The 19,699-nt window shown below is 39.9% G+C and overlaps 1 protein-coding gene across 2 annotated transcripts in view; it reads right to left on the minus strand.

The window, feature by feature from the left end:
• Nucleotides 1-19,699, minus strand: part of flt1 (fms related receptor tyrosine kinase 1) — a 57,016-nt gene that overhangs the window by 2,709 nt on the left and 34,608 nt on the right. The window contains exons 13-26 of one of the 2 annotated variants that reach the window (XM_064331830.1): nucleotides 13,790-14,173; nucleotides 11,733-11,879; nucleotides 9,797-9,928; nucleotides 7,480-7,583; nucleotides 6,517-6,652; nucleotides 6,287-6,391; nucleotides 4,982-5,095; nucleotides 4,510-4,598; nucleotides 3,034-3,142; nucleotides 2,762-2,859; nucleotides 1,832-1,954; nucleotides 1,601-1,712; nucleotides 948-1,047; nucleotides 55-160 (exon numbers count right to left, since the gene is read on the minus strand). In XM_064331830.1, coding sequence (XP_064187900.1) covers nucleotides 55-160; nucleotides 948-1,047; nucleotides 1,601-1,712; nucleotides 1,832-1,954; nucleotides 2,762-2,859; nucleotides 3,034-3,142; nucleotides 4,510-4,598; nucleotides 4,982-5,095; nucleotides 6,287-6,391; nucleotides 6,517-6,652; nucleotides 7,480-7,583; nucleotides 9,797-9,928; nucleotides 11,733-11,879; nucleotides 13,790-14,173 — 1,859 coding nt within the window. Of the gene's footprint in view, nucleotides 1-54; nucleotides 161-947; nucleotides 1,048-1,600; nucleotides 1,713-1,831; nucleotides 1,955-2,761; nucleotides 2,860-3,033; nucleotides 3,143-4,509; nucleotides 4,599-4,981; nucleotides 5,096-6,286; nucleotides 6,392-6,516; nucleotides 6,653-7,479; nucleotides 7,584-9,796; nucleotides 9,929-11,732; nucleotides 11,880-11,908; nucleotides 12,135-13,789; nucleotides 14,174-19,699 lie in introns of those variants that run through there. The other variant, XM_064331831.1, reaches the window with a different exon arrangement.

Genomic DNA, 19,699 nt, shown 5'->3' on the forward strand with positions numbered 1-19,699 from the left:
CACTGGCTAAGTTTAGGGGGGGGGGGGGGTTGTAGTGGTGCCAAGTGAACTCACCTGCTGCACACGTTGCTGAAGTAGGTCTCCCAGGGTCTCCACTAGTGCTGTGAAAGTGGGGCGCTCTATGGGGTTTGTCTTCCAGCATGACAGCATAATGCTGTAACTAGAAGGAAGAGAGCTTCAGAGACCTTTGGAGGGAGACGAGGCCCTACACACAGTATATAAATGTGACATACATGTGATTATAATGTAGACCTTATGATAGTATGATGTCAGAAGGATGGCTTTTTGTAGTGCTTCTTTGTGTTAATCAAATAAAAAAAATTATAAAAGTGCTTTTTAAGGATAACTGTCACAACAACACTTTACAGAGTAATATAATGAAAACTGAACAAAAACCAGGCCTAAACCTCCAAAAAGCAAGCGTAAAGCATGAGTGAGGTAAAAGCGTAAGTGAGGTAAACTTCCCGATGGGAAGACATCTTGGGAGGAACCTGGCTATAGAGGGGGACCACATCCTCCGCTGGCTGGCTCGATATAAAGGTAAAATGAATGTAGGATAAATGTAATGAGCGATCTATCACAGCAAATAATCAAATGGGTGGAGGAGGTTACAACTAAGGTATTAAACTAGCAGGTTAGGTAAAAAGTCCAAATCAAAGGATGTATCATATGCAGGTCAGAGGGGTGAGGTGATGCATCTGGGCCTCCAGGTTGCATCAAGGCATTGGCTTGACCCAGGGGAGGGACAGGGCTGCAGTGGTCTACACACTCAGGGCAAGGGAAGAGCAGAAGCCCTTGTTCATTTCCTTGTTCAGATTGTGTTAGCTTGCCTTTGCAGGCCACAAAAATGCACAGAGAGGCCCATTCAAACGGTCATGTTTTTGCCTCAATATCCAATCAGTGACTCAATGAGCTGGGCCAGGATGAGTCCTGTCAGATACACTTACATTTCTGGGGTGCTGTATTCAGGGGCACGCATTCGGGTGCCCCCCCTGAGTCTGTGGCAGAACTCTTCATCGATATGGAGACCAGGATATGGAGATGCCCCTGAGGAGGACAAAGGGAATTATCAGTGGCACTCACCTTCCCCACCTAAACTCCTGCTCAATCTCCTAATCTTGTCTCTGCACTCCATCTCTATCCCCTTCCAAAATCTCTCTGTTTTCTTGCTCTGGCCCACCTCAATCCTGCTCACACACTGTTGTCCCTGTAGTAACTCATACATGAAGTCTGTAAGTTCACTTTTTTAGCAACTTCTGCTTAGAGAGTGCAAGTCATATTGGGAGGATGTGGAGAGGGTGTGAGCAGGGCTTGATATTAACTTTTTCAAAGTCACTGGCCACTCAAGCATTTTTTTCACTGGCCAAAATCCAACCCCCCCCCCCCCAAGAAAAAAACTAGAAATGAATATATTGGACATAACATTTTATTTGAACAGAAATTTATAGCTATCCAACGAGAGTAAACTCTGTGTGAGAGTTACATGCCACTGCTGAATTCCACAGGAATTTGGTGGTGTTAATGTCAAGCCCTGGGTGTGAGTGATGTATGTTACAGGCATGTTTGGAATGTATCCGAGGCATATTCTGATGGGACTCACCCAGGGAGAATATCTCCCACAGAAGCACACCAAAGGACCACACATCACTTTGGGTGGTGAAAACCTTGTCGAAGATGGACTCTGGGGCCATCCATTTCAGTGGCAACCTGGCCTGCAGATGTAGCAACACCTGTCAATCTCACCCACTTGCTCGTATTGGACATTTAACATCTTCATTCAACATTTCTCTGTTAATAACAACAATAAGAGTAGCTGGTGGGCGAGACTCACATCTCCCTTCCTGATGTAGTCAGGGTCTTTGTAGACTTCACGTGCCAGACCAAAGTCACAAATCTTCACCACGCTGTTCTCAGAAAGAAGGATGTTTCTGGCAGCCAGGTCCCGGTGAATACACTGTAAATCACACACAAACGCACACCAATTATACATACTCTCACAAACACGCGCACAAACACTTACTTTTACAACTCTGGTGACTAACTCATGGAGGATAATGTTTCCTAGTTCTCCCAGTCTGTCTCCCTATCTTGTGGCCTCACTTGAGTAGAGCTTCAGTAATGAAGAAAGGCAGTTTGCTGGACGCTGCCGCTGCTGGCTGCTCCTGGCTGTTCCACCTTTCCTTCTTTTTCACAGGTTTAAAAGCTCCTTATTTGCCTGTTTTTTTGCATTGTTTTTTGTATGTGACTGTATGGCACCTCTTTTTCGTGTTTTGTTCCATGTTTATTTCCTCTGATTTTGTGAGGCAGACCTCAGGTTTGTCATCCTATTGCAGGGTGACCTAAACTGCCTCCTTTAGCTTCTTTGATATCCTGCCATATCCCCCTGTCTGAAGCATTTATTAATTGTTTCTTGTGTAATATTGTAATATTTATATATCCTTGCTGTTTAAGAAAATAAGATAAACAAACCAAATGCATTAACTTATTTTTTTCCACGTCAATTACTGTATTATGTAATACAACATTTTTTTCTTTGTGTGGAATGAATTTGAAAAAAGAAGTAGGTAATCTGTGGTATTTTGATGCAATTATCAACAAGGTTTTATTGATTACTGTGTTGCTTTTTGGTTGATTATAAAATTCCATCAAAAGAGCTCATTTAAAAATAGGTTAGGGTAGCTCTGTAAGCCCCACACAAATATGTGAACAGACATTCCCACACACATAAACATGCAACACACGCAATGGAGAAGAATGCAACCTTGCGGGAAGACAGGAACTCCATCCCCCGGGCCACCTGGAAGCTGTAGGAAATCAGGTCTTCCAGATGCAGACAGGTGCCAGATTCTGAGAGGGAGCCTGGAGACAGAAAAAGTGTGGGAGGGAGGGAGGGACACAGTATAAATAGAAAAAATTATAAGAATGAGGATGTGGAGAGAAGTACATGACAGCTTGTAGAACACTGAACCAAACATCCACTTTCCTCATCTCTCACTCCTCTTCATCCCACACTCCCTCCTCTCACAGACTTACCTTTCTCTTCCTCTGTGTTTTCTTGCTCATCATTAAAACCAGAGCTGATGCTGCTCTGGCTACTGGACACACTGGCCAGCCTCTTCTCCCCACTCTCCCCAACATGGTTCTGCCTCACAAAAATAACACAACTCATCTGTGGTCTGCTGAATGTAGATTAGAAGTGTTCCAACCAGCAGTTATCAGTATGGAGCAATGCTCAATATGGAGCAGTGTTCAGTGTGGTGCAGTGGTCAGCAGAGTGCAGCAGTGTGTCACTGTGCACTGAGTAGCAGTGCGGAGCAGTTGCTATCACAGTGGAACAGTGGTCTAGTGACCAGTAAAGGGGTAGTACTGGTCAGTGTGGAGCAGGGATCAGAGAAGGAGTGTGGAGCAGTGGACTGTGTGCAGCAGGAATCAGTGTTCTGCTGATTCCTGCTGCAGATTACATTTTGGTTTTTTGTTTTGAATAATACAAGAACTGGTCCATGTAAACAATGTGTGTGTTTGTGTGTTGTTTCCCTCCACAGGGTGCTGTCTAATGCAGTCGCACTGTACAGCTGTAGTTGCAAGTCTTGCTGCCTGCCTGTGTTTGCCTCAATGTCTTGCTCAGTGTCTTTCTGCATGCTTGCTGAGCTATGGGAAACCAAAAGCGTAAGTGTTCCATTGCCAGTACATAGCCTCTCCATCATCAAGACTCTTAAGTCTTGAGAGACTTCTGCTTACCAGTTTATTTGTACCCATGCAATCTTTTAAAAGTTAGTAGCCTTTTACTGCATTTCCTCTTTTTTTCAGTTGTCAGAGCATTCGACAGCCATATGTACAGTTCCATCTTTTACATTTTGGAAGGTTATACACTGATAAAATATAATTCAGCCATGCATATTAATTACCGATTAACAATGGAAATCGGTACAGTTGGACTGGGGCCGTCAGCAGTCACCTGACGCGTTCTCATCAAAATACTGTCCTCTAATTAGACAAAATGCTCAACTTTCAGAGCTGATAGGTCCTCGCATATCCAGTGCTTTTCAAGTCTTTAGCAGCTTTTAGTGCAATTGTGCATGTTGCATCACTGGCCTTATTTTGTGAAAGTATTTTCAAATAATTCAATTAAATTAAACACTTTGTATTTGAAAATTCTGTCTTTTTTTAAAGACATATTTTAAAGTAGTTGCAAATACATGCAATTGCTCCTTAAATGTATTTTCAAATGCATTTTGTAATTTAAATACTCTGTAAATTAAATCTGTATCTCAAATAATTAAAAAAAGTATTTAAAAGTAATTAAAATACTTTAAATATGTATTTGACCCAGGTCTGGTTGGCACAAGGCAACCCTCTCTGGGTCAGCCTTCTGGAGTGTGTGTGTGTGTGTGTGTGGGTGAGTGAGTGAGTGAGTGAGTAAGAGAGAGAGAGAGAGCGAGAGAGAGTGAGAGAAAGAGAGTAGTATTTAGCCTTTGTCTGAGTCCATCCCATAATCCACCCCTAACAGACCTGCTTGTGCAGGAACACATTCCTCTTGGTCTTCAGGTAGGTGGACAGATTACCATAGTGACAGTACTCTACTATCACCATCAGTGGCCCTGAAATCACAAATTCACATTTACTACATACATACACACACATACACATCTACCATAAGCAAAAATGCATGGACACACTATACATAAGCACACAAATTTACTGTATAAACACAAACACACAACCATATTTACAGCACACACACATGCACACTATATGCACAAACACACATATACTGTATACACAAATACATATTTACATACATAAACATGCTATTAATTTGGGAAGCTGTCGTAGAAAAAAGGACAGAAAAAAGAGGTGTGTTCAGCGGATGTTGCAAATAACTATTTCTTTGTTGCAGTTTGTTATGCGATTTTGGATCTGTTTTTTCATAATAATCCTTCCATGATTTTCACCTGAGATAGATGCAAAGGCATACACATACCTCCTGGTTTGGTACAAGCTCCAAGCAGATTGACCACATTGAGATGGTGCCCAATGTGGATCAGGATCTTCAACTCAGTCATCAGAGCCTTATGCTCACTGGGCGTGGCTCCATCTGGTACAAAGACATGACATATCATACACAAGTGTGGCACTTTCAGGGTGACAGGTCATGTGAATTGTTGTGCATTCTTGGTAATGGCCTTTTAGGTGTGAAGTGTGGTGCCTTCTGGGTAACATGGTATGTGAACTGACATCCCACCTGCAACAGAACACGTGACAGTGTTTGCCATACATTGAATTTCTTAGGGCGGCCCGCCCAAATAAATTTGCGCCCACCCAAAAAGATTTCTCGGTATGTAGTTATTTATTCCTGTAAGAAACACACTACACTATTGTATTCATTATTTTTTCTTCAAATGTCCCTAGAGGAGGAGGAGGGAGAAAGGGCACTGAGGTAGGTTACCATAACATATTGTTATAGTAACAGTGGAAATGTTAATAGTTAGCTACTATTTTAACTGAAACTCATAAAAACCTTTGTTTTGTCTATAAATCAGGGCACCAATGACTTTATAGCTAGTGACTTATGTTACAAACATTTGTATGTGATTATATTACCTGCCAAATCATTTTGTATAAATTTTTGTCTGTAACTGAGACCATTACTGCACAAAAATTGTTTTAGTCTATGGGTTGCTTTTTCATTCTGTTCATTCACTGTGTCCCCGGTACAATTTATAGTGAAAAATGCCGTAAAGATTTCATTTTTATCTGGAGACACGGCCAAAGTAAAAAATAAATAAATAAAGAAGTCTGCATAGCTATAGGAGCTTCAATGTGTAACAAATAAAATATATCAATATTTTCCATTACAGATGACATTCAGTGAGATTAGTGTGGTTGTGCAAGGGCTAGGCAGCAAGTGAAGGTGCTGAGAGATAAGCAGCAGGCCCAGCTGTGAATGAGAGATGACAGAGAGAAAGGGTGTGTATTGGAGGAGAAGCTCCAGCTCCCCCCTCAAATTAAAAACACACACAAACGGGGAGTCAACCACCACAAATATACTCTCAGCCATGTTTGGTGAGATGCAGACTGGATAACAGGGAATGTAAAATGGGATGCATTTTTGGCAACAAAGGTGGGGCACATTCCGGGTAACAGGACGCATGAAGTGAGGCACATTTTTTGGTGTGTGAAGTGGTTTTCTTCATTTTTGTCACTCTGGATAAGAATGTTTGCTAAGTGAATGTAATGCAATGTTAGGTGAGGTACAATCTTAGAATGATAGTAATGTCCTCAGTACCTTTCAGCATTTTCACAGCCACAGTCCTACAGCTGCTGGAGTTACTGATACCAAAGGCTGATGCCTGCATGACCTTCCCAAAGGCACCATGTCCCAGAGGCTTTTCTATGGTGAAAAAGCAACCGAGCAAAGATCACCCAACATCTTAAAATGTAACTGCTCTTGATGATGAACTGACACCTTCTGAAGACCATCACCACACTGGGCTAAGGTTGTCCACGTCATCATACCCAGTTTGAGGCGATCTCGAGGGAATTCCCATTGACCAGGGTCATAAGGCAAGCTCTCACACTGCTCATCCAAGGGCCCCTCCACTGGTGCAAGAATGATTGACAGGTAGTCTGGTTTGACACCTGGGGAACTTGGCTATAAAGACAAACATCCTATACATCAGCAGGGCATAGACCCTTTCCATTACACTTATTAAACCCCCGTAACCAAATACTGGTCCTATAAATCTCAAACGACAACATTATTAGAGTGGCAGTCGAAAATTTACAAAAAACAATACAATAACTACTCAAGTTACACTTTGAATGTCTTTCGGAGTTACGGTACAATGTTACAGTCCAAATGTGCCTCAGCATTACAGTCAAACAGGTAAACAAACAGTAATGTTTGTGGATTTGGCTGAAAAAAGTGACTCAGCTGTGATTGGTTCTCCCATGTTTAAATCACAGTTAAGGATACAGTCTATATATTCAGGCTTTGCATTTTGGTTCTTGGTTTAACAATATTCCATATACACTGGACTGGGAATGTTATTTGCCATGTATGGCACTATTGCTTTTTACATCAGATGAATGCAGTTATATGCTCTCTTTTGTTTTAAATGTATTTGTATGAAAGCATCTGCTAAATTAACGTAATAAATCAATTGTAATCAGCTCTGACCGGGGTGAGGCAACTGTGACTGGGTCTCATCTCTGTGACTCAGCTATGAATGCCCCTCACCTGCTTCAGCTGCTCTCACCCACTTGAGTCGCTACACAGTAATGGCTGTCTGGCTCTCTCCTGCTTGAATGTGCTATGATTGGCTCTCATCTGTTTGAGTTGCTATGATTGGCTCTGCACTCTGTGATTCAGCTGTAATTGGCTCTGTCCTATGTCAGTCAGCTGTGACTGGCTCTCACCTGTCTGAGTGTGCTGTGATTGGCTCTCATTAGTATGACTGACCTGTGCTTGATTCTCACCTGTTTGAGTTTCCGTATGAAAAGTGTAAGCAGCAGCCAGAAGAGAGTGGCAACCACACAAGTACAGGTAAGTGTGGGTATCTCCAGATATGAAGTAGCAGAATCTATAAACACATAATCTTTTGTGTCAGTATCAACAATACAAACAGTCAGATAGCCCTCTGCCTCCACCACCACTGAGAGAGAATGAAGCTACAAAAGTACAACAAATATACTATTGTGAAGTAAAAATGATCACATTTCAGTATGTGTAGACCTTCCAAAAATGGAGCTCAGTTGCCCAGATGCAGAAACAGATGTAGCTAACATACAAATGCAAAAGTATTGGAACAGTGACACATTTTTTGTTGTTTTGGCTCTGTACTTTGATTTCAAATGAAACAATGAATATGAGGTTAAAGTGCTGACTGTCGGCTTTAATTTTAGGGTATATGGATCCGCATTAAGTGATCTGTGTAGAAATTAGAGCCCCTTTTCATAAATGGTCCCCAATTTTACGGCAAAAGTATTTCGATAAATTAACATAATCTGAAATATAATCATATTTAGTTTAGTTTGCAAATCCTTTCCATTCGATGACTACAGTACCTGAAGTCCCATAGACACCAGCAGATACTGGGTGTGTTCCCTGATGATACACTGCCAAGTCTGTACAGCAACCATTTTCAGTTCCTTTTTGTTTCTGGGGCATTTTGCCTTCAGCCAGTGAAATGTATGTTCAGTTTGTTTCAGGACAGGTGATTGATTGCCCAATCAAAAACATTCCACTTTTTGGCCCTGAAAAACTCCTTGTTTGAATTAGCAGTATGTTTGGGTTATCTTCTGCAAGGTGAAGTGCTGTCCAATGGGTTTTGAGGCATTTGGTTGGATCTGAGCATGTTTCAAGCGGTCTACATTGGGCTGTGTCCACCTAAGCTCAACATCTTTACAACTCAACCTGAACCGGCCCAACAAGATCTAATCAAATTTTAAGCCCGAACCTGATAGAGCTCAATCACTAACATAAACCAACAACACCATACAGCGCAATAGAACATAATGAAGGCAGGCAAACTGCTAGTGAATGTGTATCTGATCATGGATCGGGGGTTGCGCCGTTGTTGCGCCGTTGACAACAACGGCGCAAAACAAAGCTTCCAATTTTGTATTGTACCATTAAGCTCAACTAGCAAATTAAAACAGCCATGTTTGAGTTTTCACATTTATTTTTGAACACATTAGTCCTGTTAAACACAAGATCAAATGTGTTGCTTGTACCTCAGTAACAAACAGCAGAGGAGATATGTTCTCTTTCTTTGAGTATGTGTTTGCATAAAGTATGTGTGGAGGGGTGGTGATTAGGGTGTTAGCTGCAGGCAGAGAGGGAGCGGTTTAGCTGGCCTACCACCACAGCTGTTTGCGGTTACGATTAATTGCTAATTGTGTATATGCTCTGCCTGCAGTGAGACCGGGGCGCTGGGAATGAGAGATGAACGGGGAGCTACATGGCTTTTGTTCCCTGTGCCGACTGTGTGTTTTGTTTGTTTGTTTGTTTGTTTGTTTGGTTATATGTTCGTCTGTTTGAAGCGCACAATAAAACCCGCGTGCATCTCATACTTGCAGACTGTGTGGTTTGTGGGAAGAGGAACATCAGGACCCGTTACACTATGTTTTCAACACAGAGAAATAATTTAAATTTTTGAGTCAGTCAGTCAGTAATTCTGAGGTGTTTATCAAGTTCTGTGGAGTTTCTCATTTTGAAGGCATATATACTGAATGTGTTTCTGGGTTGTGTTGCCATTAAATAAAATGGCCACCCAGCTGACCTTCTGATTCTGCCACTTTTCTAACTGGAAGTAATCACAGCTAACCTGGAGCATTGGTGGTACCCAGGGGTTAAATTTGGATTTTTCTTCGGATTTTTGATTGGTTGAGCGAGTAACTGGCTAGAGGGAACACATGGACTGGAGCATACGAAAAATGGAGTGGATTATCATAGTTATTTGTAAAACTGCCAGTCAAAAATATTTTACCACCCACCCAAGGGTGGGTGGACGCCGTTCACCCGCATCCACCCCCAATTTAACCCCTGGTGGTACCAACTATGACATGAGTAAAGAGCACCCACTAAGAATAGAAAAATAAGAAGACAATGTCTAGGATGAATAAAAAATCGCATTGCCAATCACTAAGAAAAATTGAAAAACAAGTTCAATCACTTAGAAGAATAGAGAAACAAGAGGCCAATTATGAACTATTACTGTGTATTTGGGGAAATGGGGCCAGGGATAGATTGAAAGCGGAATTCATTCAGGGCTCAGTGTTTTGTTATCTTTACCGTCAACCCAGATGTAGGCAGAGCTCTCCACAGATCCTCTCTCATTAGTGGCCTCACAGGTATACATCCCTTCATCCTCTGCTGTAATTCGCTCAATGTGCAGGGTTCCACCTCCTGGAGCCAACATGATACCTGTTCACAATACCCAGAATTTACCACAATCAGTCTCATAAGGAACTTTAAGAAATGACCCACTGCCTGTGGAGCCAGAATTTTAGGGCAAAATGTTCTCATTCCCCCTTTTAGCAAAAAAAGTAATCAAAATACTTACACCAGAATAGGGCAGTTTAAAAATAATTTGAAGGCAGCATCCAACATTTCCATTGTCAGGCAGTATGTTTATTTTATCTTTGCTAAACTTTCAAAAATGTTTATGTACATCAAAATAATGTGCCACTGGAGATGGTTAACAAATGTAGTGGTTAAACTATCTCATGTAATTATGTCAAAATTGTCTTGTGCAATACATTTGAGTAATGGTTGGATATTTTTAAAACTTAGTGGGTAAGACCAACTACAGCTGATTATCAGTGAGTTTTAACAAAATAATTCTTACAAACATCTGATTTTGCTAAACAAAGTGGCCAACTACAGTGTATAGAGATTGTTGAAAAATGTACAGATTTGCTTTTCCTTACCTGTGTATCTGTCAGACCATTAGACATTAGTTATCAGTTTTGCTAACACTGATTGGATTCACCTGCTCATAGTCATGTCCAGGCAGGGGCAGAGCTATAAAAGATGTCCTCTGAGCTGTAGGGGATTATGGTTGGGTGAGACTGGGTACTCTCTAGTGCTTCAGGTTGCCAGGATGACCCTTGTTAAGTTCCATAAATGTGTGGCTACATTGGCATCCCGTCAGGGCCATCAGGGTATTCCACGCTTGCCCAACCCAGAATGCAATTTTTATAATTAAATCTGATTGTGTTTATTAATTCAATAATTATTTACTTTTGAGTTACAAAATGGGTTCCTTTTCGTGTTATTGGACCATTATCAGTTCAAAACTGTGTGCAAGTCTAAAGATGCGTCACCTTCCACTCTAAGTCCAAGGCAGTGAACCCTGCTCTTCCAGCCTCTTGAGGGCTAGCAACAGTCTGACTGAGAGACTCTGCTCTAGAATTTCATATTGGATTCAGGCAATGAGTGACAATGCATCAGCCAAACAAATTTTGATGTGTAATGATTCGAACATCTCCAGGTCACCAACTGTTTCAGCAACCACTGTTTGATATCATTACGTTTGTGCCAGTGACAGTTGCTCAGTGGGGGGTTGTTAGTGTGTTGTTGAGAGCCCTGTCTCTGACCAGACAGCCTACTACTGTGTGTGGGTAACTTATAAAGTTGTCTATTTAACTGAATGGTTGACTTTTTAAATGCTTTTTATCCCACTATGGAATGCCCAATTATATTTAATAACACCAAGTGCTACAATCTCTGGTATATCTCTGCATGCAAGTCAGCTTCTTTCAACTCTGCAATTCACGCCAGGCACATGAGTCAGAGAAAGACACTTAATGTGCAGCTCAACAAGAGGATTTGCAGATGCCCATTCAAACAAAGTCCTGACTGAATGAAATCTTCCCTTCCCTGGGCATGCTAGGGCCAATTGTGTGTCATTGGCACAGTCCAGACTGTAGAACCCATCCACGCTCTAGAACAGTGCCTTAAAAGGAGGCATGGAGGGTTTAGGGGAAGGTGTTGTGGTGTATGGGGATGGTGTGTTGCTCTTGTTAATTTGTTGCAACTTGTGAAAACCAAAATTAAAGGCTGATTGATTGATTTATTGATCAATTTAGTGCAGTAACAAAGAAAACCACCATACTCTGTGTCCATCCAGGATGATTGGTCTCCTCTGAAACAAGACACTGTGTTGTCTCGTAGGCAGCATATACATTTGGTATCTATTCAGCATGGGAGTGTGTGTGCCGCTCACCAGAGCCCTGATGCAGCCTGCGTTGGTCCTTGTACCATGTGATCTGTGGTCGTGGCACTCCAAAGGCGGGGCAGGACAGGGTGATGGAACTGCTGACATTAACATTGCAGTCACTGAGATTCTGCAGCAGCACAGGGGCCTCCAGGGCTAGTATCAAGTGTCAGAGGCCAGGGGACAAAAAGGTCAGAACATAAACATTGAGACACCTTAGCAGCTCATTTCAGTAATACCATCAAGGTTACACACATCAAGACACACATTACCTAATGCAGAGTAAGTTGAGGTCATAACAGCTCTCTCTACCTGCTGATGTTAGATATGACCTTTTGTTTTCCCAAAGATTTTGTAATTATTTGTAGATGTTGCTTTTGTACTGCTTTCTTAGGTTTGTAGATATTGGGTCTGTGGAAAAAAATTGGTATGTAACTGGTGTAGTGTGGCTGGGTTGGATTGGTAGGCTTTCGTTTAGTGGAACTGATTGCGCTGGTTTGTGTTTGATTAATGAAATGGTTTGAAGTGGAATATATGGGTGTTTCAGTTAGTGGAGCTGTTTGTTGTTGGAGAATTTTTATTTTTTTGTAACTAGTATACAAAAGATGATCCTAAATTGTACTTTCCATAAGATGGATCCTTTGATATATGTGCAAAAGCGGAGTCCCCTAGGATGCATGCAATATGTGTTAAATTTGTTTGTCGAATGTCACCTTGCAGCAGGACAATGAGCCAAAACATACTGCTAAAGCAACCAAAGAGTATTTCACGGTAAAAAAAGTGGAATGTTCTTGGCTGGCCAAGTCAATCACCCGACTTGAATCCAACTGAACACACGTTTCACTACCTGAAGGCAAGACTGAAGGCAAAAAGCTCCCACAACAACCAGGAATTGAAGATGGCTACAGTATAGGCCTGGCAGAGCATTACCAGTGAAGATAACTAGCATGTGGTGATATCTGTGGGTTACAGACTTCAGGCAGTCATGAAATGCAAAGGATTTGCCATCAAGTATGATATATAAAGACTTTGAGATAATGCTAATCTGTATAATTACATATTACTTAATTACTTATATAAAGACTTTGAGATAATTCTAATCTGTATAATTACTTATTAATACTGACAGCATGGCTTCAGGTTCACATGCAAACCATGTCCTGGATGGGGTAACAGGACCAAAGCCTTCTGCATATATCAAAAAGAAAAGTAAACAGTCATTCTCTTGGTATTTTTATCCTCTTTACTCTTCTAACACTCCTTCCTGCTTGCCTTTGCATTGAATTTTGACTGCATAGAACAGCCATAAACTAGTGTGACTGGCTGATTGCTGGGCCGCCACATAAAGGACTGTTAAGTGATACGTCACCACAGGAAATGCTATTGTTTACTCTTCCTCCTAAGCGCTACTCATTCCCATGTGAAAGAGGTGCTTCACAGGGGAGGGCGGGTAGGCCCACAGGAAACTGCAGGACACTGTTCCCAAGCACATGTGTGTATGTGTTTACACTTACAACTATGTCTTCATATTTGAGTGTATGTGTGTGTGTGTGTGTGTCAATGTGTTTTTGGGCATGTCTTAATGTTTGTTTGATCGATGTGAGAGCCCATGTACTATATATGTGTGTGCGCAACAGAACGTATGTGTGTGACTGACAGTGTTGGGTAGTAATGGATTACATGGAATCTGAATTATGTAATCAGATTAACTAAAAATGCAGTACTACTAACTAATCAGCCCAGGCTACTTTTTAAAGTATGTATATTCTGATCACAGTTACTTTTACGAAGTTTACAAGATTAAATTTCGGATGACTTCAACAAACAATATACACACATACAAAAAACAAACACATGTACATCTTCACAGTAGGATGAGCAGAAACTATGTGCATCTATTGTAGCTGCACATAATATATATATATATATATATATATATATATATATATATATCATATAAATTACATAACAAATGCAGTGAATGATCACTGAGGTGTGTATGTGGTGATCAGAAAAATGGTCATGGGAGGTAGCCCAGGTGTTCAGCAATGGATCAGGTGACTCACCAATAACCTTCAACTGCGTCTCCAAGTGTAACTCCTCCCCAGAGAGCAAGTGCTGGGCAATGCAGATGTAGGTGCCAGAGTCTTGCTCGGTCAGGTTTGGCAATGTCAGGTAAAGAGTGTGCGAAAATTCCCCCATCCACAGCTTCGTGACCAAGGCAGGTCTTGTGGGCTTAGCAACAATGTCCTGGGCAGGTGCTGTGGAAGTGGCCATGAGAATGGGTATGATGTCTGGGGTGGGTCTGGCTGGCATGACTGTGTGTGTGGGCATCGCCCGTTTCCAAGAGAGTGCAGTGTACAGGAACTTATTGGCAGTACATGCCAAGTGACCATCATTGCCCTCCCTTGGCTCTTCTTCCAGATCAATGCTGAAGCCATTGGGCACATCTGAGGGAGGGAAGAGAGAACATTAGGAAAAGAAACAGATGGAGAGAAAGCATTTGAAAAAGAAACTGTGGGAGAGAGACCATTAGAAAGAGAAATGGAGGGATAGACAGCATTAGAAAAAGAGAGGGGAAGAGAGGACACATACTTGAACAAAGCACAAAAAATCTCAGGTCTAAAACAGCCCTGTACCTTTTTATATTGAGTTTATCTTATTTCATATATAATTGGTGACATTAATTAGGGGTCCAAGCAAAGCAGGTGCAGGAACCCAATTGAAATTGTACTGATTTTTGTTTTTAGGTGTCCAAACACAAAGTGCTAGAACCTTATGGTTTTTGTTCTGATTATAAGAGGTCCAAGCATGAAGTGCTGAAACCCTATTGTGTTTTTTCCGATTTTTAGGCGTCGAAGCATGAAGCAGTGAGGCGTTTTCTCAGGAGCATTACAAAACGAGACATTTGTATGTATGTAAATAGAATTACAAATGCGAAAAGTGAAATAAAAAGCAACTTCTTACCTTACAAACAGTAAACAAAGACATTCCACTGCTGAGTAAATTACCTAAAAGCAAGCTACAGTACTACCTGAAAAAATGTACCCTCTCTGTGACCTACCCTTTGTCACTTTTGCCCCTGCTGGGAAACCCTGCATGCGTGAAAGTAACCTTACAGTCTTGTGCTCTTCAAGCTATCTTTTCCTTGAAGGTTTGACTGATTTGCAAGAAATTTGGCGTACAAGTTTCTGTGAAAAGTTTCTGTGTTTAAAGTACATGGATGAAGTAAGCCAATACATTTTGTGGGCGTGGTCTCTATTTATATAACAAGCTCAAACTCCTGAATGCAGTCCAATCATCACAAAACTGGAAAACTCATATTTATTTGGTGTAAACCCATCGATAGGTGGTACTATAGCAAACTAACCGTCATAACTCCTAAACCCAATTGCCTGATCAAGTATAAATTCTGTATCCTGCATGTTGGTCAAATGACCTATGAAAATTGCATGAGGACAAATTGACTGCTTATACAAGATGGCCACCACCAGCCAAACAAATATCAGCTTATATTCATGTAGCTATTATATCAGTCATAATGAAACTTAGCAGGATTGTATTCTATTTTGAATTTTATGAAAAATTCTTAAACATCTCCTGCGAAGGAAATTGACCAATTAGCATGAAACTTACACTAATATGGTCAGGGGACACTTCTCTTTAAAAGTTATAAAAATCTAAAATAGAATTTTTGTATTTATGCATACATTTTGTCAATTCTAGACTCATAGGATTGCAACTTTTATTGTTTTGTACGGTATATTAGGCTGAATAAACCAAAATTTGAAAGGTGTCAATAGATTAAAAAATGTAAACATGACAGCTAATTTTGTGTCCAAGCTGGAAAGCTGCTTGAATCCTATTGTTTTAATTAGTATTATTGCTATTAAGCTGTGTATTTTTTCCTCATGTTAGGGGATTTTGGGCTGTTGAAATTTGATGGTACGTGGCACAGTGGAATACGGTTGTTTGGCTTAGTGCTGGAGTACTTTTGCTGCTGATTCACCACATGGTGGTGCTATAGTAATGAATTAAATTTTCACAATTTAAACAGCCATAATTCTTGGCCACGTTACTATACAGACACATTTCTAGGGCCCGTAGATACAATTTCTCATTCAGAACACATTCTAGACTTAGTTAATTGGATTGCTACCTGTTCTGGGCACACCAGTCTGAATAAAACAAAATTTAAACTGTGTCAGTCAGTTGAAAAACATAGAAACTACAGCTAATTTTGTGTCCAACCTGGAAATTCTATTGTTTTGGATGGGTTCAATTTCTATTATTCTGCGTTCTGATGTTTTACATTTTTAGTATTTTGGTCTTTTCAAATTTGATGACACATGACACTTTTCTAGAATGTTACGTGGAGTAGTGCGGGAATACATTTGGTGAAGACTGGCCACTTGGAACTGCTATACAGAGGTTTAGAGTTTGATTTGGTGCTAATGAGAGATCTTCCCGGCAGATGCAAATTTTCATATATATGTGAGCACACAAATCCATATCTGACTGTTAAAACGTTAACTGCGGGACTCAAACAAATTAGAACAGTGGCTTGCGGTCAACATATTGCTGCTCCTATTTTAACAGCAATTGAGAGGAAAATTAAATTTTGTGACTATCTGTAAATAGGGACAGATTATTCTTGTAACCCATAACATTTTTGTGTGTATTTGAGTGAAATTTACATTTATACATGGTTATTAACAGAACTACGTGGTTAGACTGTGAAACCTAGCAATGGTCAGATTGTTTTGAGCACAGTCTATAGGCAAATGTCACCCATGTTAGTTTCACTTAGGACATACGGGAGAGTAGATAGGTATAAATGTAACATATCATAAATGTAACACGGTCAATAGCTTTATGGACATTTCTGCAACAGTAGCCTTTTCACGATTGTACATAAGCATATTGGTCCTCTACCAAATGATTAATGAAAAAGAAACAGCCACCTGTTCAAATGCATTTATAATAAGCACACACCATATTGGTCTGTACAGTAGGCTATTTGCTTTAGTTATTTGGTTTTGTATTTGTTTTTAATGCACAAATAGGGGATTTCCATATTAATTTAACTTTTCATTTATTTCATGTAAGCCTAATCTCATTCAAAATGAAATAGTCTGTAGTCAATGAGATAAATGCCTCCTTTTGCAATGTTATAAAAGAATAAACATAACTTCATTTGCAGGTCACAACATTTGTCCTCATTTGTCATTTTGCAGAAATTACAACAGTATGCTACTCTGAAGTTTTGATGTAGCTACAGTAATTTACAGTAATAGTAGTAAAAATCCAGTATAAATTATCTGACTTGATTTAGTTATGAACGTAATTAAAATGGGTAATGACTGCTGCCATGTCAGAGCTGTTTGAAGTAAAATTTCATAGCGCTAGGGTAAATATTAAATGAGTGACATCCAAAAACGGTTACATTTATACCAACTCTCATCTATGACTGCAAAAAGTATACAGTAAAATTGTTATCATTTTTTGAATTTATTCAAGATAAATGGTCCATAGACTTTCCTGTCAGCACCCAGTTCTTTATTGAATAGGGGAAATAAACTATTATTGAAATTATTGAAATAAAAAGCTGAAATCAATGTGGTAATGTTGGGCGATATTTGGAAGTAATAAAAACATGGCCCTTTTAGTGTAAAACATTTGTGTAAAAACCCATAGAAACAATTGTTTATATTATATTTGCTTCAAAATTTGCAAGACGTGTTTGCTCCAAAATGTGCATTTATTGGTCTGTCGTCAAATAAATTAATGAAGGGTGTTATATTAGGCCATCTATTGCTTGAAGAGATTTACACATTCAAGTATGTAGTGTAGTGCTCATTATATAATTAAGAAAAATGAACAGCTTGTTAAAATTCAGAGATAACTCATAACAAGATGATTGGAAAATGGGAAATTCGTTTTTTTATTTTATCAGAGAACAATATTCCTCCTCTCCTCTTCCATCATTCAGTTGCTAAATAGCTGGCCAGAGGAGAGGCAGACACATTCACACTTATAGGTAGCAATGCCTGACTATTGTCTGGCAATAGCGGTGTGAAGAAAATTGCACGGCCTGTTTATTTACTCGATTCGAAAAACTGGGGCTTTATTTTTCCCAGATAAGACTGGTATCTCCAAACCACAGTGGTAGAAGTGTTCCCCGAAAGATCACAATTCTCCCTGAAATGCAATGAGGCGTGACGGCAAATACAACTTCTCAATGCAGAATGATAGAAGCTGCCCTTATGAGGAAAAATTACGTTCTACTGCCCCCTACTGTCAGAAAGTTGCAAGTATTTCCCTCTGGCCGGCAGAACCTCTGCCTTAGGGGCAAATGTGTCAAATGAAAGCCTAAACCACTGCAGCAATAAACTGAATTTTCAAACACCATTTGGAATTTTCATTCAAAACATTTGCAAACTAGTCTGGGGTCATTTGTGCTATTATCACCAAATTAGAGTAGAAAGAATCTCAAGATTCTGACGCTCAAAAAATTATTTTTTAAATATTAACTTTTCAAAACAATATGGCCGCCACACAGCAATCAATTGTTGTGGGCCTGGCCATTTTTACTTAAACAGCTGTAACTCATGAACTCCATGTCTGATCCTCATTAAATTTGGTATATAAGTGCTGTCCATGATTATGAGGCAGGAAGTTTTGATGTGTGTTTGCCAATAGGTGGCGTTATAAGAACCAATTAAGTTTAAATGCCTGTAACTGTTAAACTCTTTGACCAATCAGGCTGAAAATTTGTAAGTAACATTTCTGTGAAAAACCACACCAGGGAGCAACTTTGTCTCAAGAAACAACGTCTGCAACTATTTTGTTTTTCCGCCATTTCAAATTTTTGACTAAACCATACTTTGCACACTAGTCCTAGGCCGTTAAACTGAGTGTCACCAAATCAGGCTTGAAAGAATCTGTACCATCTGAAAATGTATAATTATCCTAAAAGATGTTGAACTTTCAAAACAATATGGCCTGCAAATCAACAGTTGTGGGCGTGGCCATTTTTTACTAAAACAGCTGTAACTTGTGAAAGCTTTGTCCGATCATCAAGAAACTTGGAATGCTAATTTTGGTGGTCCTTTGCCAATCGGTGGTGTTGTAAGATATCAACCAGAATCTTTCCATGGTATGTTTTTGTATCAGTCTGCCATTGGCTATGCAATCATTAAGTCATATCTGAAAAAGTACGGCTACAATCAGCCAATCCATAGCCAGTGGGCATGTGACAGGCTTAGCGATCACTGATCATCATGAAATTTGTACATTTGTTGACCTCAAACTAAGGAATACCATGCCAAATTTTGGGACATGGACTGAAAGTTATTGAACATTCATCCAATATGTGTCCTTACAGCTTAAAATTTGTAATTAGCATTGTTGCTTCAGTAACCCACTGCCTGTACTCTTGCATATTTATTATTCTTATTTGTGTTCTAATTAATTTCCTTTCACCTAAATTTCTGCACGCTGCTCCTTCTACAACTTTTAAGCTAGACATGCCATTCCAACTTTATAATATTCAGCTTGGTTCAGAACAGTGTGTCTGTACAAAGCTTTTTGAAATTCCAAATAGTTTTCAATATATTTTGTATTTTCGAAGTTTTTGAGAAACAAATTCCCATAGAGAATGAATGGAGAATTAAAAATAAAATGCAAAAATGGAGACTTCTTTAGCCTTGTGACAACTTAATACGTGATATTATTTCAGTCAATAGGACGCATAGAAAAAGTACATGTGATGTTATTTCAGCAAACAGGACACATAACAAAAGAAAACTGAAAAGACGCCATTTTGTGCTTCCAAAGCAGGCACTTGCGGTTACATTTATTATTTTCTGCTCAATGCTAAATGTATCTGGATCTCAGATCTGGTTATGCCATTTGGTTGATAGTTTGGAAATGCCTTCACAACTGTGGTATAAAGGCAACAAAACAGTTGCAAA

This window comes from Anguilla rostrata, chromosome 4, assembly GCF_018555375.3.
Source record: "Anguilla rostrata isolate EN2019 chromosome 4, ASM1855537v3, whole genome shotgun sequence".
Taxonomy (NCBI): Eukaryota; Metazoa; Chordata; class Actinopteri; order Anguilliformes; family Anguillidae; genus Anguilla; species Anguilla rostrata.